Source organism: Pogona vitticeps, chromosome 4 (assembly GCF_051106095.1).
Source record: "Pogona vitticeps strain Pit_001003342236 chromosome 4, PviZW2.1, whole genome shotgun sequence".
In the NCBI taxonomy this organism is placed as follows: Eukaryota; Metazoa; Chordata; class Lepidosauria; order Squamata; family Agamidae; genus Pogona; species Pogona vitticeps.
Window position 1 is genome coordinate 56,916,613 of NC_135786.1, and position 12,587 is coordinate 56,929,199.

General features: G+C 40.9%; 1 protein-coding gene across 1 annotated transcript; it reads right to left on the minus strand.

The window, feature by feature from the left end:
• Positions 1–5,376: 5,376 nt before the first annotated feature.
• On the minus strand, positions 5,377–12,209 carry RPL10A (ribosomal protein L10a). The gene is made up of 6 exons (XM_020794981.3): positions 12,079–12,209; positions 10,589–10,663; positions 8,386–8,466; positions 7,831–7,979; positions 6,609–6,781; positions 5,377–5,573 (listed from the first exon to the last, which is right to left on the minus strand). Exons 1-6 carry the CDS (start codon positions 12,081–12,083, stop codon positions 5,403–5,405), a joined length of 654 nt encoding a protein of 217 aa, XP_020650640.1. The 5' UTR covers positions 12,084–12,209; the 3' UTR covers positions 5,377–5,402.
• Positions 12,210–12,587: the final 378 nt, after the last annotated feature.

A 12,587-nucleotide genomic window follows, 5' to 3' on the forward strand; every position in this document is an offset into this window, starting at 1 on the left:
CACTGCCCCCTCGAAAGCAGACTGCTCTCTTGCCAAGCTTGCTGCCTTTGGAATGCATGTCTGCTGCTGCTAGAAAAACCCCTTGTTTATAAACCAGATGACTGCCGTCTTGTAAACACTATCTGCTCGTCAGGGTTTCAGCTCTTTCTAGCTGTGTGTGAGGGAAGCTGAAACCCTGGCAAGCAGACTGTTCACCACCCCCATCTCATTTTGGAGAGTGCCCTGTGCTACAGCCAGGGAGTGAGGGGATATTTCACAAAGGTTGCGAACGCTGACCGAAAAAGAGAAGGCCCAGAAAGAAGTACATCGTGGCCTCCAGAAAAACACATCATTTCAGAAATTGCATTACACCAAGACATTTAAATTACAGCAGTCTCCACAGTAACTCCAGTCAGGGCTTAATCAGAGTAAACAGTGTAGACTTCAAAGAAGATACGTTTAAAATGGCATAGAAGTGCTGTGGAACATATAATGCAAGTATACACAAACAGTCTGATGTCTGTCTCAGAGGCAGGAAACTTCCCCCCAGTGCATGGTCAGCCCTTGATCCCTGATACCACCCTCTGATGGTGTCAATTTTTGTATTGAGTTTTCTGACTGTAAATAGTTGGGATGCCTCTCCAAAGGCTCAGGTGAACGGCAGCAAGAGCTTTCAGCTGAAATATGTTAGTATTTTCAGTCCCATGCTTAAGTGCCACAAGAATGTCCCTGAAATTGAATGTGGCCCTTCAGCAACCAAAATTTTTAATGCAGAATGTTAAAACACACAAACACATCATAAGAGGCATCTCCTCTTGCCCACATTCACCCACCCGTCTGTCTCTTCCTCTTTCACAAAAAGGGGTGTACTTTTAGGATGGTGCTTGCTCCTGTGACACATGCATGCATAATTTTAAAGCATGAATATGTGTCTGCTTCAAAAGTATCATTTTAATTTATGTGCAAATATATCCCAGAAACATGCATCCTTCCTCAACATCCACAGGTCTAGACTGGCCCCAGATGTTCCAGCTGAAGATGACAGGTTTTGCCGTCCCAATATACCTAGAGGATACCAGACTGGAATTATCTGGAACATCAATTTTGCACTTTCCCTTCTATTAAACATCTGCAGCCAAATCTTACTCAAATTAGGTAGGGTACCAGCTAGTTTGGGCCTGGCATTTTGTGGTTGCCTTAGGCACTGCAATGGCAAAACCTCCTACTTCCTGACCTCTCAGCACTGAACTACAGCCACACTGCCTGGTCTTTCCAATCAAATCTTTTCCCTCCCAATCCCAATGTCAATCCTTTCTCAAAGAAGCTTTGTTGCTTTTGATCAGATGTAAGCTGCAATGATGGCTGTGTGCAGATAAGGAGAAGCAGTTTAACTGACCAGAAAAGAGCTTCATTGGCTTTTTGGTCATCCTGTATGCCCAAAGACACAGCCCACAAAGGTATACTGTATTGAGATTTCCTCTTTCCCCACCTTTTTAGTGGAATATTTGAGGCTGAAACTGTGAATTTGGGTTAAAAATATAAATCTTGCCATATGTATCCAATGACCCGAAGTATTATTGCTGACATGAATTTCAATAAGCAAAGTTGTTTCATATCTAGGATGAGTTTGATGTTTTTAACCCAAAGTATATGATTTGGTTGCAATTACTTGGTTTTAACAACTGCACTCTTACCCCTGCAAAATGGAATGGTCGGCTTTGCCCCAGTAAGAATATAAAATTGGATCCAGTCGTAATCCTACTTAGGCAGAACTTGGAGATGTTAATTTTTTAAAGATCTGCATCTCCCACTGTCCACACTCACAAAGGTGTTCTGAGAGGTATAATCCCTGAAACTAACACTTCCAAACACATATCTGAGCAGACTCATTGAAGCACTGGGGCTTACGCATCACAGCTCATTCTAGATCCAATTCTAACAGATTACAGTCAACTCTCAACTTACAAACGGCCCTAGTTACAAACATTTCAACTTACAAACCTCTCTGATAGAAAAATATTGACTCGACTTGCAAACTTAGATTCGAGTTACAAACCGGAAAAAACACGGAGGTGGGGAAAGCGCGAAATTTGAACTTTCAGTTAACTGTTGGCCAGTGAAGAGGGTGCCTGTCTGCTTCTTTGCTCTTCCCAGCGTTTGGAGAGTGGATTTGGAGAGTCTTCAGACTGCCTGGTACAGTGCTGTACGGACTTGTATTTTATTTTTTGGATTTTTAAAATTTTTGATTTTTGGATTTTTAAAAGGTGTTTCCTCTCTCCTTTGCTTCCTTCCCCCTTTTTTCCCAAAAGGTGCTTGTATTGGCTTGTCTTGATTGTAAAAGTGCTTTTCAAGGTGATCTGTTATCTGAAAGGTGTTTGGTTTTTCCCAGGTGCTTGTCTTGGCTGAAAAAGTGTTTTTCAAGGTGTTCTGTTGAAAAGGTGTCTGTTCCCTCCTTCCCTCCCTTTTTCTTTTTTAAATCTACTTCATCTTAGGTTAAAAAGAAAAAAAAGAAAAATTCTGCCCCTAGTGGTAGGAACGGATTAACCGGCTTTGCATTAGTTCCTATGGGAACTAATTATTCGAGTTACAAACCACCCCTCGACCTAAGAACCAAAAACAGCCGGAATGGATTAATTGGTTTTCAGTGCATTCCTATGGGCAATGCTGATTTGACATGAACTTTTCAACTTACAAACTTCCTTCCGGAACGGATTAAGTTTGTAAGTTGAGGGTTGACTGTATGTGCATTTGCTCAGGCATAATAAAATTGCAATTAGAGATTTTAAAACCAGCAAGATGAAATTGGTCATAATCACACAAGCCAAAATAGAACTGAACTAAAATATAGTCAAGAATATGAGAAGCCAGGCATTCCATCACTACCCAATATAAGAAAAACTTATCTAGAAACAGAAAATTGATCTCTGCAAATAAGATCAAAAGGCCATCCTTCAACAGCTTAGGGAGGAATGTATTGTTTGTATTGTTTCAGAAAAATAATGAATCTACTTTCCATTCTCACTGTATGCCCAGTCTATGTAACATGCTGAAATATTCCATCTAAAATGGCAGATAGCATTAACTAAAACCTCGATTCTGAAAGTACATCTAATGGGTGTTTTTTTTTTTTTAAATAATTAAATATTTTTCCGGTTCTTCTAATATTCAAATCACAGTGAACCTGCCAGCAATACATACAGAAACCATATATTAATTAGCATGCCCATTTCCTTCAGCCTTTTCCTAAAATCTGATTTGGCTAAGAGACCTCTTGGCTTCATAAAAGTAATTTGAGAATCCCCATCAGTAATTCAGCTGAACTGTTTTCTGGGACCAAAAATTAAACTTGGCATATTAAATGGCATTTTCTCTGTGTGTCAAGCTCCATCCAACTTATATTGACCCCACATTTTTCAAGGTATGATATTTAAGGAGTGATTATATCAGTGCTGCCACCATCCCACTGAGTTTCCATCACCGATGGATGGCTTTCACCCAGGTCTCGAGATCCAGTTCATCTCTTTTTCTACTACACCACACCTGCATTTTCTGTGATGGGCCAAAATTTGAGCAAATTTTGGAACTGATCTCAGCTCAAAGCAAAGCTAAATTATATGTAGGCCGTAACATTGCTGTCAATGTAAAGTTCCAATTATTTGTTCCTACTCAGGGGTTTTGTTAACTAAAAGTAGGTTTTGCTTATACGGCCAGTCCTCTTTTCCTAGATATACTGTCTTTTCCGCTGACTCTTCTATGTGCCTAGTACAGCAGTCTCTGTTTAGTCACTCTGGTTTCAAATGGGTCTGGCTTGAATTGCTCCAAGAGCTATAAATTAAGGTATCAGACTCATGGATTTTTGGAACTGGTAAAACCTATGTATTTAAAAACCCTTATGTTCAACTTCACTTTGTAGTGAAGATACCATTCCAGCTCAGAGATTTTGGGAATTAGTATGTTATTTACTCTACAATTTTACAACTTCTGCGCTAGTCTGTTCAACTTAATTTTCCAATGCTGAGGAATCTGTCAAGGATCAAGATGGCGTAGTGTAGCCCATAAACTGCACTCACCTCCAAGCTCTTTTCTGTGGCCCATGAGAAAAGCAGCTTAAAAATTTAATCTACAAGTGAGCAACATATGTGCTGTCCAGCACCGACCCATTAATTAACTTGGGGGCAGCGGTAGCCGCACTGGCTCAAGAATTCCTCTTGTGCTCTCCAGGTGGCACAGAGTACTATTTTGCAAATGTTATGAAGGCCCCCATCACCCTTCTAATTTTAGAAAAAGGAGTCACTAGCATGCATAATGAACCATTTAGTTTTAAAATAACCATTTTTAAACAAACAAAAAAAGGGATGGAGCTATGGGAGCAACACTCTTAAAATCCAGTGAAGGGTATGTGAAGCCCCCCAACCTCTTCTATTTGCCCACCACTGCTATAGAGGAATCTCAGTAAGGCAGGAAGTAGGCTTTTTTTGGCAATGTGATTTTAAGCAGGCAACCTTAAACGGCCATGCTCTTTCCAGTGATTATCCAGCATTTCCCTTCCTTAAACCTTGAGTGTACAGTGGTACCTCGATTTACAAATTTAATGTGTTATCCCGGATATTTTGTATTGTGAAAAATTTGTAAACCGAAACGCTGTTTCCCATAGGAACGCATTGAAAACCAATTAATCCGTTCTGGAGGTCAGAATTTTTTTCTTTAAAAAAGTCTTTTATCTGTGCAAAACTCTTTATAAAGTGCACTCTGAAGGCATAAATATTGTACAGGGACATAAATTAATCTAGCAATAACATTTCAAACATCCAACTTCAACTTTTAAAACATCACACATCAGCTTTTAAAACACGGCTAACTGGGGAAACTTGCTTCGTATTGCAAAAAATATATATCATAAACCAAGGCATTATTTTCAATGGATTTTCATTCGTAAACCGAAAATTACGTTAACCGAGGCGTTCGTAAACTGAGGTACCAGTGTATATGATTTAAACTTGTTAAGAACTTTGTGTTGTTAAGATACTATGCAGTGTTTGTATTTGCACTCAATAAAAATAATGAGTTTTAAATGTGATATGAAGGCTTGAATAGAAGCACATTCTAATTCAAATCCATCACTTTGCTCTCAGAATGCTTGGGCATTTTACTAAAATCCTACTCATGTGCTTCTTACACCTTTGCAAAGAAAAACTCTAAGCTTCCTTCTCCATCCATTATAAGTAGTGTACAACTCTCCTGAAGTGCCAACTTGTTTCTCAGCAATTCTGGTTTCTCACTGCATCTGAATGCAGCTGCTACTGACATACAGGGCGATGTCAGCTTAACAGAAAGAGTCAACTATTCCAAGATGACATATACTAAGACTTTATGAATTCAAAAACCACACACAGCGAATTAATGGAAAACAATTGTATTGTCAATCAGTACAGGCGCTGGGGCTTCCCCATGGTGCTCTTGATGTACAAGGCCCGCACATTTTGCCAGTTTTTCTTCAATAAAGATACCAGGAAGTTGATGGCCAGATGGATGTTGTAGACCAATTCATCCTCAGTCATCTTCACATGGCCAACAGCCACAGCTAGACAGAGTACCTGGAAACAGATTTAATTTATTCAGCTGGGTCAATAGGAGATGAGGGGATGAAGATCAAACTATATACAACTAAAACAGAAAATTGATCCTCCAAAGGATAACAATACACATGGACAACACAGAGAGCCAGATCTCATCTCAGTGAGCAGAATGTTAAAAGTCAGGGTTGGTGAGGCAATTATTAGGCTAGATTTAGTTTGCCTGCATTCATCGCCCTGTTTTATCATAATGCAAACTGCAATGGTTCAAACAGCCTGAATTCTCAAATTGTTATTAGGAAGAAACTGGCACAAAAAACTCAGAACTTATTTTTTTATCAAGGGTCAAAGCACTAACAGTTGTATTTTAGCTGCAGAGGGATAATTCTTTGAACACAGTGCTCATGTACACTGAGAAGGACTGTGGTTAATATAATTTAAATACCCATTACAAAAGCCATTAAGAAGATTTCTGTTATAGATTACACATTTCCTCAAAATTAGCAAGAGTTAAATACTTTAAAGAACCAGATATAAGCTGAAAATGATACAGGACAGCAAGGTAACACATTTCAAGTTTGTGGGAGTTACAGCACAATTACTCTTTAATACTGTATAGAACTGGATACATCAAGACCTGAATCCAACTGTTAGCCTCACCTATAGGAGAAATAGTGAATTAATGGAAACTCAGCAAGTTCACACTTACATAAATTCCAATGGCTTGATAGATTTATTCTAGTTAGAGCTAAGAATTGGATTCAGATCAAGAAATCTTTCACAGAAACACAACCTTGTATGAATGCAAAAGGACTGGCTCAATCTTTACTTGCCTTCATTTATATTCTGCCTGCAACCCTTTCCTTAACCAATCTATTTTTAACTGAGAGGACTAGCCAGGTTCTCCCACACTAAGGATCCAACTTGTTACACATACTGATTCTTTGTATGGTCACCCCACTCTCCATGAGCCAAGTTTACTGTCTTTGCACAAGCCTTGAATTTTTTTTTAGCAAAAAATAACTGTTACCAGCTGTGACCTTCCTTTAAAAATACCTTTTTCATCTGAAACTTGATTGTGGATTTGACTTCATCAATCTTGGACACCATGTTCTCATTGTGAGTGAGGAGAGAAGGGAACTTGCCAGCCTTATTCAGTCCTGGGCCTAGGATTCGAGGAATCTGCTTGATCAGGGACTCAGAGGCCAGAAAAGCATCATACTTCTTGGCTAGTATCAAAAAAGAAAGAAATTAATACATGGCACTGAGAGCATTCAAGAGTCTCACCCTTTTCCTCCCAAAGCAGCACACAGGTGTCTTCAAAAGCAATCAATTCAAGATCCATACATACCCAGAAATTTTAGGGACACTGAAATCTAAGCTCCTGGTCAGGAAATGAAAGCTAATCTAACTATGACTGGGAGTATTACAGCTGAGGGCTGCATCATTTATCTTCCTACTGTTTTCCAGCTGTCTAACTGCAATCTTCAAAAGGTGGGCAATGAACTGAAGATATTTGAGTACATGCACTCTCACTGTTGCTAAATAAGCTGGTTTTTTGTAGATGTTAACCCCACAAGCCAGCTCTTGTGCATGTTTCTTGCTGACTAATCAGACAAAGCTAGCTCTTGCTGGCTTTATATGTTACAACAAACCAGCCCAAGTAGCCAGCCCTTGGTTCTATGGGTTATTTTAGTTAGCCCTACTTTATCTAGCATGAAAGTTCATTCTTGACAAGATGAAATTCTGGCTTGTATCTGTATCCAGATGAGTTTTAAAATTCATTTGCAAAATAAATAGTCTTAGGAAATTTAGTGTTTCCCTAGATTAAGTGAAGTCATGAAGTCCATACTTAAGAAAATGACCCAATTTTCTCATCACACATAATCAAAGAATTCATCCCACTGATTCTTGACACTACATTCTGAGCCTTATAACTTACTATTGAAAGTCACTGTCATGCCATACTTAAGATGGTTAGAGGATTTGAGTTCGTCCACTGACCCATGAGACTTATTTAATGTACTCTGGCCAGTCACCTTCTTCCCTGTCCTACCTCACAGGTTTGCTGTTTGAATAAAGTGGGATATAAACTTAACTTATACACCACCTTGAGAAGAGAAACAACAGAGTTATATCTAATGCATACATACATTAATTTATTTTTATCTTCTTTCTGAAGTGCTTATAGCACCTGGTGTTGCCAGGTGGAATCCATTCTCGGCATACATATTTAACACTCTCTATGATTCAGAAATCCCTTTCTAATTTTGCTCACCCAGTTTCTTCACTAGCTTCTTGTTCTTATTCAGCTTCTTTAGAGCCTCTATATCCATGTGAGGGATGTCAACAGCTTTGGCCTCATCACAGTGTTGCTGGTCACCCAGCACACAGATTGAAAATTTAGGCCGTGGAGCAGACTTGAGCCTGAGAGGAAAAAGAGATCTTCAACAAAAGCCACCTCATATCCAGGAGGACAATGCAAAATAGGAAAAGCGTGTTAAAAACCACAGCTGAAAAGTCTTACCACAACCAGCTGGTAAGTCTTCACCCACCAGCGTTTAAGTCTGGCTTCCTAAAGTGTTCGGTGGGGTCAGCAAAAAGCCTCAACCCACCTTCCCTCATGTTTTAAGACCCAGGGTAGGGGTCCGTCCAGCCACACCCACTTGGCAGTGGGGGGATCTGAACTACCCGGGCGATTCAGCATTACACCTCGCTGCCATGTACTTGAGTAGTCAAACAACCACACAGTAAAATAGCCTGAATTCAGAGATTTTGTGACAGGGAGCAGAGCGTACGCTGAAGGCTGGGTGGAACAAGAACAGTGCCAAACCTGACAGTGCCAGAAAAACGCTTGTCCTTTTGTGGGTCATAGTTTTTCAGACTGATCTGCAGCTCCACAGTCTCCAAGAATCTAAAGGAACAGAAGTGAAAGACAATCTGGCTTAAAATCCAAGAAAGTAGCACATAAAAATGAGGCTAAGCACATTGAGGACAAATTCAGCAGCACACATAACAAGATGGCCCGTATGTTCTCCTAATTTTAATACCACCCAAGAACCCTACTTTTCCTGACATAAGCCTACAGGCCAATATCTGGTTAACCAGCATTGGTTATTCTTGTTCCCGGGTTCAGCCAACACTGCAGAGAGCATGTAAATTTATTGTTACATTTCCTTTCCATTGAGACAAAGCACTATCAGACTTCTTTTTTCATATTCCTCACTCAGGATCATGATGACGGGACATCAACTAAAATCACTACAGTACTTTCTTTTTGTAATCAAACTGCATTTTGTAATTAAACTGCTACACCATCCTGAATATCACATTTCTGATGAGTTAAAGACTCTAATTGTTTATTATAGAGACATATATCTGCTGAATGATTCAAATCACTTGTATCCATCCCAATCTGGGATCAGACCTGCTTTGAAAAAGCACCCTTGATTGACCTAGTATATTAATTATACCATGGGATGGACAGGATGGTGCATCAGTTGTCTTAGACCTCTCAGCACCCTCAACATGACTGATTACAGCTTCCTCCTGATCATCTGTATGATGAGGGCCAACTGTGCTGTAGTGGCTGCAACTCTACCTGCCACTGCTGAAAACATGTGCACCACCCCATGGCCTCTGCGGAGTACTACAAGATTCCACCTTGTACCCCACACTATCATTTACATGAAGCCAGAAAGTCTTCATACAGTTTGAGCTGTTGCAGTAAAAACAAGCAGACAACACAAAGCTTTACCTGTTTTCTACCTATTAATCCCAGATAAGCAAGGAAATCTTTAAACAGATGCTTCAAAGTGGTACAGGGACAGATCAAGGTGAGTTATAGCAGAAGACAACAATACTACTGTTGGAGAAATTGGTAAAGACATCTGTACTGGGTAAAATTTTCAATCAGCATTATGTTAGGCAGTGGCCAGTATCTTGTTGTACAGTGCTGTCTGCTCAATGGGAGTGCCCTCACCAACAGTGGCAATTACTGCTAATCAAAGAATTACTTTTTAAAAAGTTGGGTACATGCAACTTCAAAGAATCAAGCATCCTATACTCATCTTGATTACAGCTCATCAACCTCTCTACCCAACACTCCAGCTTCTCTTTTCCCTTCCCACTCACGACTGAACTGGGCCAGGCTCCTGCACTTGTTGAACAGGGACAGAATAAAAGGGAGATAGCCTGCAATTTGAACTGAGACTATTTCAGAGTTTGTGAAATCAGGCTTCAAAGGAATCTCATGGTTACATTTTGAAAGCCAATCTCCTAAATAAGCAAATCTGCACAATCCAGGAGTTGAGAAATGCTTATGCTGACACTGAGATGTTCACATTGTTTAGAACTGGGGGCTCCAAAATACAGCCCACCGAGTATTTTTATCCTGCCTGTATGGGTGGGTGGGAGAGCACATACGCACGTGTTCATTCAGCACCCAAAAATATATCATGTGGCCCTCCATGCTAAAAGTTTGGAGACCCCCCCCCCCAGTTTAGAATGTCTCTTCTAATCACAGGCTATGTGTAACAAGCGTTTTTGGCCCGAGAGAGCATGTCTCATCGTCCCTAACCTCTGTATTCTTTCCAGCTACCATGCTCTGTGACAGAGGAAAGGAGTGGCATAGACACCCAGTCAGCCACCACTTTCTTTCCATACTATCAGATTAAGTTAAAGTGGTGCTGTGATTCATCTTCCATTTTTAAACCAATATTGTATGTGAGAGTGTACAACTGCATCTCCCTGCCTGCCAGGTAGACAGAAACGAGTTTGCCATGTTTCTCAGCTTCAAAGCACAGCCAGGGTACTCTGGCAGTGATTAGCCTTCATATTCTCCCTCTCTGTAGCTAATACTGTATTCACAGGCACCAATTCCAGTTTTTAGGCCAGTAAGGACGCAACCCCTAATTTATAGTCCCCACAACATAGCACTCCCCACCTTACTTGCACTACACAGGATTAGGCATTCTTATGGAAGAAATACATCTGCCATGACCTGTAGAGTATTAATAGTATAAAAAGTTCCTTACTTTCGTGGCTTTGCTTGACTCCCCTGAAGGACTTCCTTCACAGCTTCATACAGCGTATCACGGGATACTTTGCTGCTGCAGAGAAATGTAACAGCCACGTCAAACACATCTATTTAGACTTGGTAAGTGCCTTAAATACACATATGAAACACAGAGCAACATCTCAACAAATACTTTTGCTCACTAAAACCACCTCCATGTGTCCCCTGCATTTTTATTTGGGGCACAGGTAATTTCCCCCTATTTCCCATTAAGAAACCAAAAGGACAAAAGTGGAAAAGACATTTGAAAATGGCAGATGTTCTAATTCATCAGGGTCAACCCTCATTTCAAGTTTCTGGACAGCTTTACAAGTGAGGTAAGGAATCTCTGGCCCTCCAGATGTCTTCTGTAATTCCCACAATCACTCATCACTGGTCAAACTAGTTGTGAGTTGAGTCTCCAGACATAGGAAGAACTAAATGTTCTCCCACTCACTTTAAAGAGTCTGTCCTCCACTTTAATACCACAACTTTACCCATCACATATTTATACCTTTTCCTACTGGAGATCATTACTAAACTCAGATGAAGCCTAGATGATCCCAGCCTCCTCTAGCATAATTTGAAAGCTGAGGGAAAGGCATCACTACTAAAACTGAAAAAGTCCCCAAAGGCTACATTCTAATTAAGAAGAAAATGCATCTCAGTACAAACTGTTAACATACATTTTGTCTCACCAGACAATATCAGGTCTAATCCTGTATAGCTCAGGGCTCATCTACAGTCTTGTTAGCAATAATACACATGCTATGTGTACCACCAACACCTATATGGAGACCTTGCTCTGCATTACACAGTAGTATCAAAGGTGGTGCACGTCTGCAGCTGACTCAATGCAGACACTGACAAGGATATCTTCTACCAGTTTTCTATATAAAATACTTAAAGAAGCTGTGCACACACGTTTTTTAAAACACCGATACTAAATAAACAGCAAATACTACTTTCCTCCTCTTGCGCATTTTGCAGACGGGGGAAAAACAGCCTATATTCAGTATACGGACAAAATAACCATATTTTTCAGTGCTAGTGAAGAGAGTAGCCCAATCCGACCTGCCACTCTTCGTTCACAAGGACCAAAATCTGCCTCAATTGAATGGCCTGTCAAAGGCAGTCACCACCCCCGAATCAGTCTCATCGAATTCAAGGGATTTCACTCGGTTTGCGGGATAAGACATCGTACGCCTGAAAAGCAGAATTCCCCTTTAAACCTCGCGATCAGGAAGAGGGCCGGGCCACCTGATCCTTATTAAGGGATACTCTACGAAAGACAGTCTCAACCCAGCAAAGGTCCTGCCAATTCCAGCCCCGGCACCTATCCAGCGCCTTTCCTGCCAGGCGCCACCTTTCTCAACGTTCCCCCTCGACAAGGTCTACTAAACACCACCCTGAGAACACGGATGGAGAGGGATTCACTCAACAGGCCTCAAGAGCGAAAAGCATACCGACCTCATCTTGCTGCCTCGCGTGAAACGAAAAGGACGCACCTCTTCCGCTTCCGACAGAACTAGATAGACTTATCTCGCGAGATTTACAGTCACGTGAATTTGTTGGCCGGTCGAGGCAGGGGAGGGAATGTGACGCGCGGTGCAGCTTGGGTAGAAACGATCTGAGGGAAGGAAGGGGAGATTTTTGAGTTATTTTTGCTCTTCCAAGAAGCGGGTCGTTTCTGTGTTGCTGCTTGGGGTGGGATGTAGCGTCGGTGATAGAGGCCAGGATTTTTATGTACAAAATATTTGGGGGTTGGGAGGGACTTTTCTTCCTTCGAGCATTTGGACTTCAAGTCCTATCGTGCATGGTACATGAGAGTTGTAGTCCAAAATAAAAGCACAGTTACAGTGTTCATCCCTCACTGCTCCGCAGTTTGGGGGGGGGGGGTGATCTAGATGAGAGTGCGAAATATGTATCTTTAGTGACATATTGCAAATAAGGGTTTCGTATGCCTTGAGGAGGTTTTC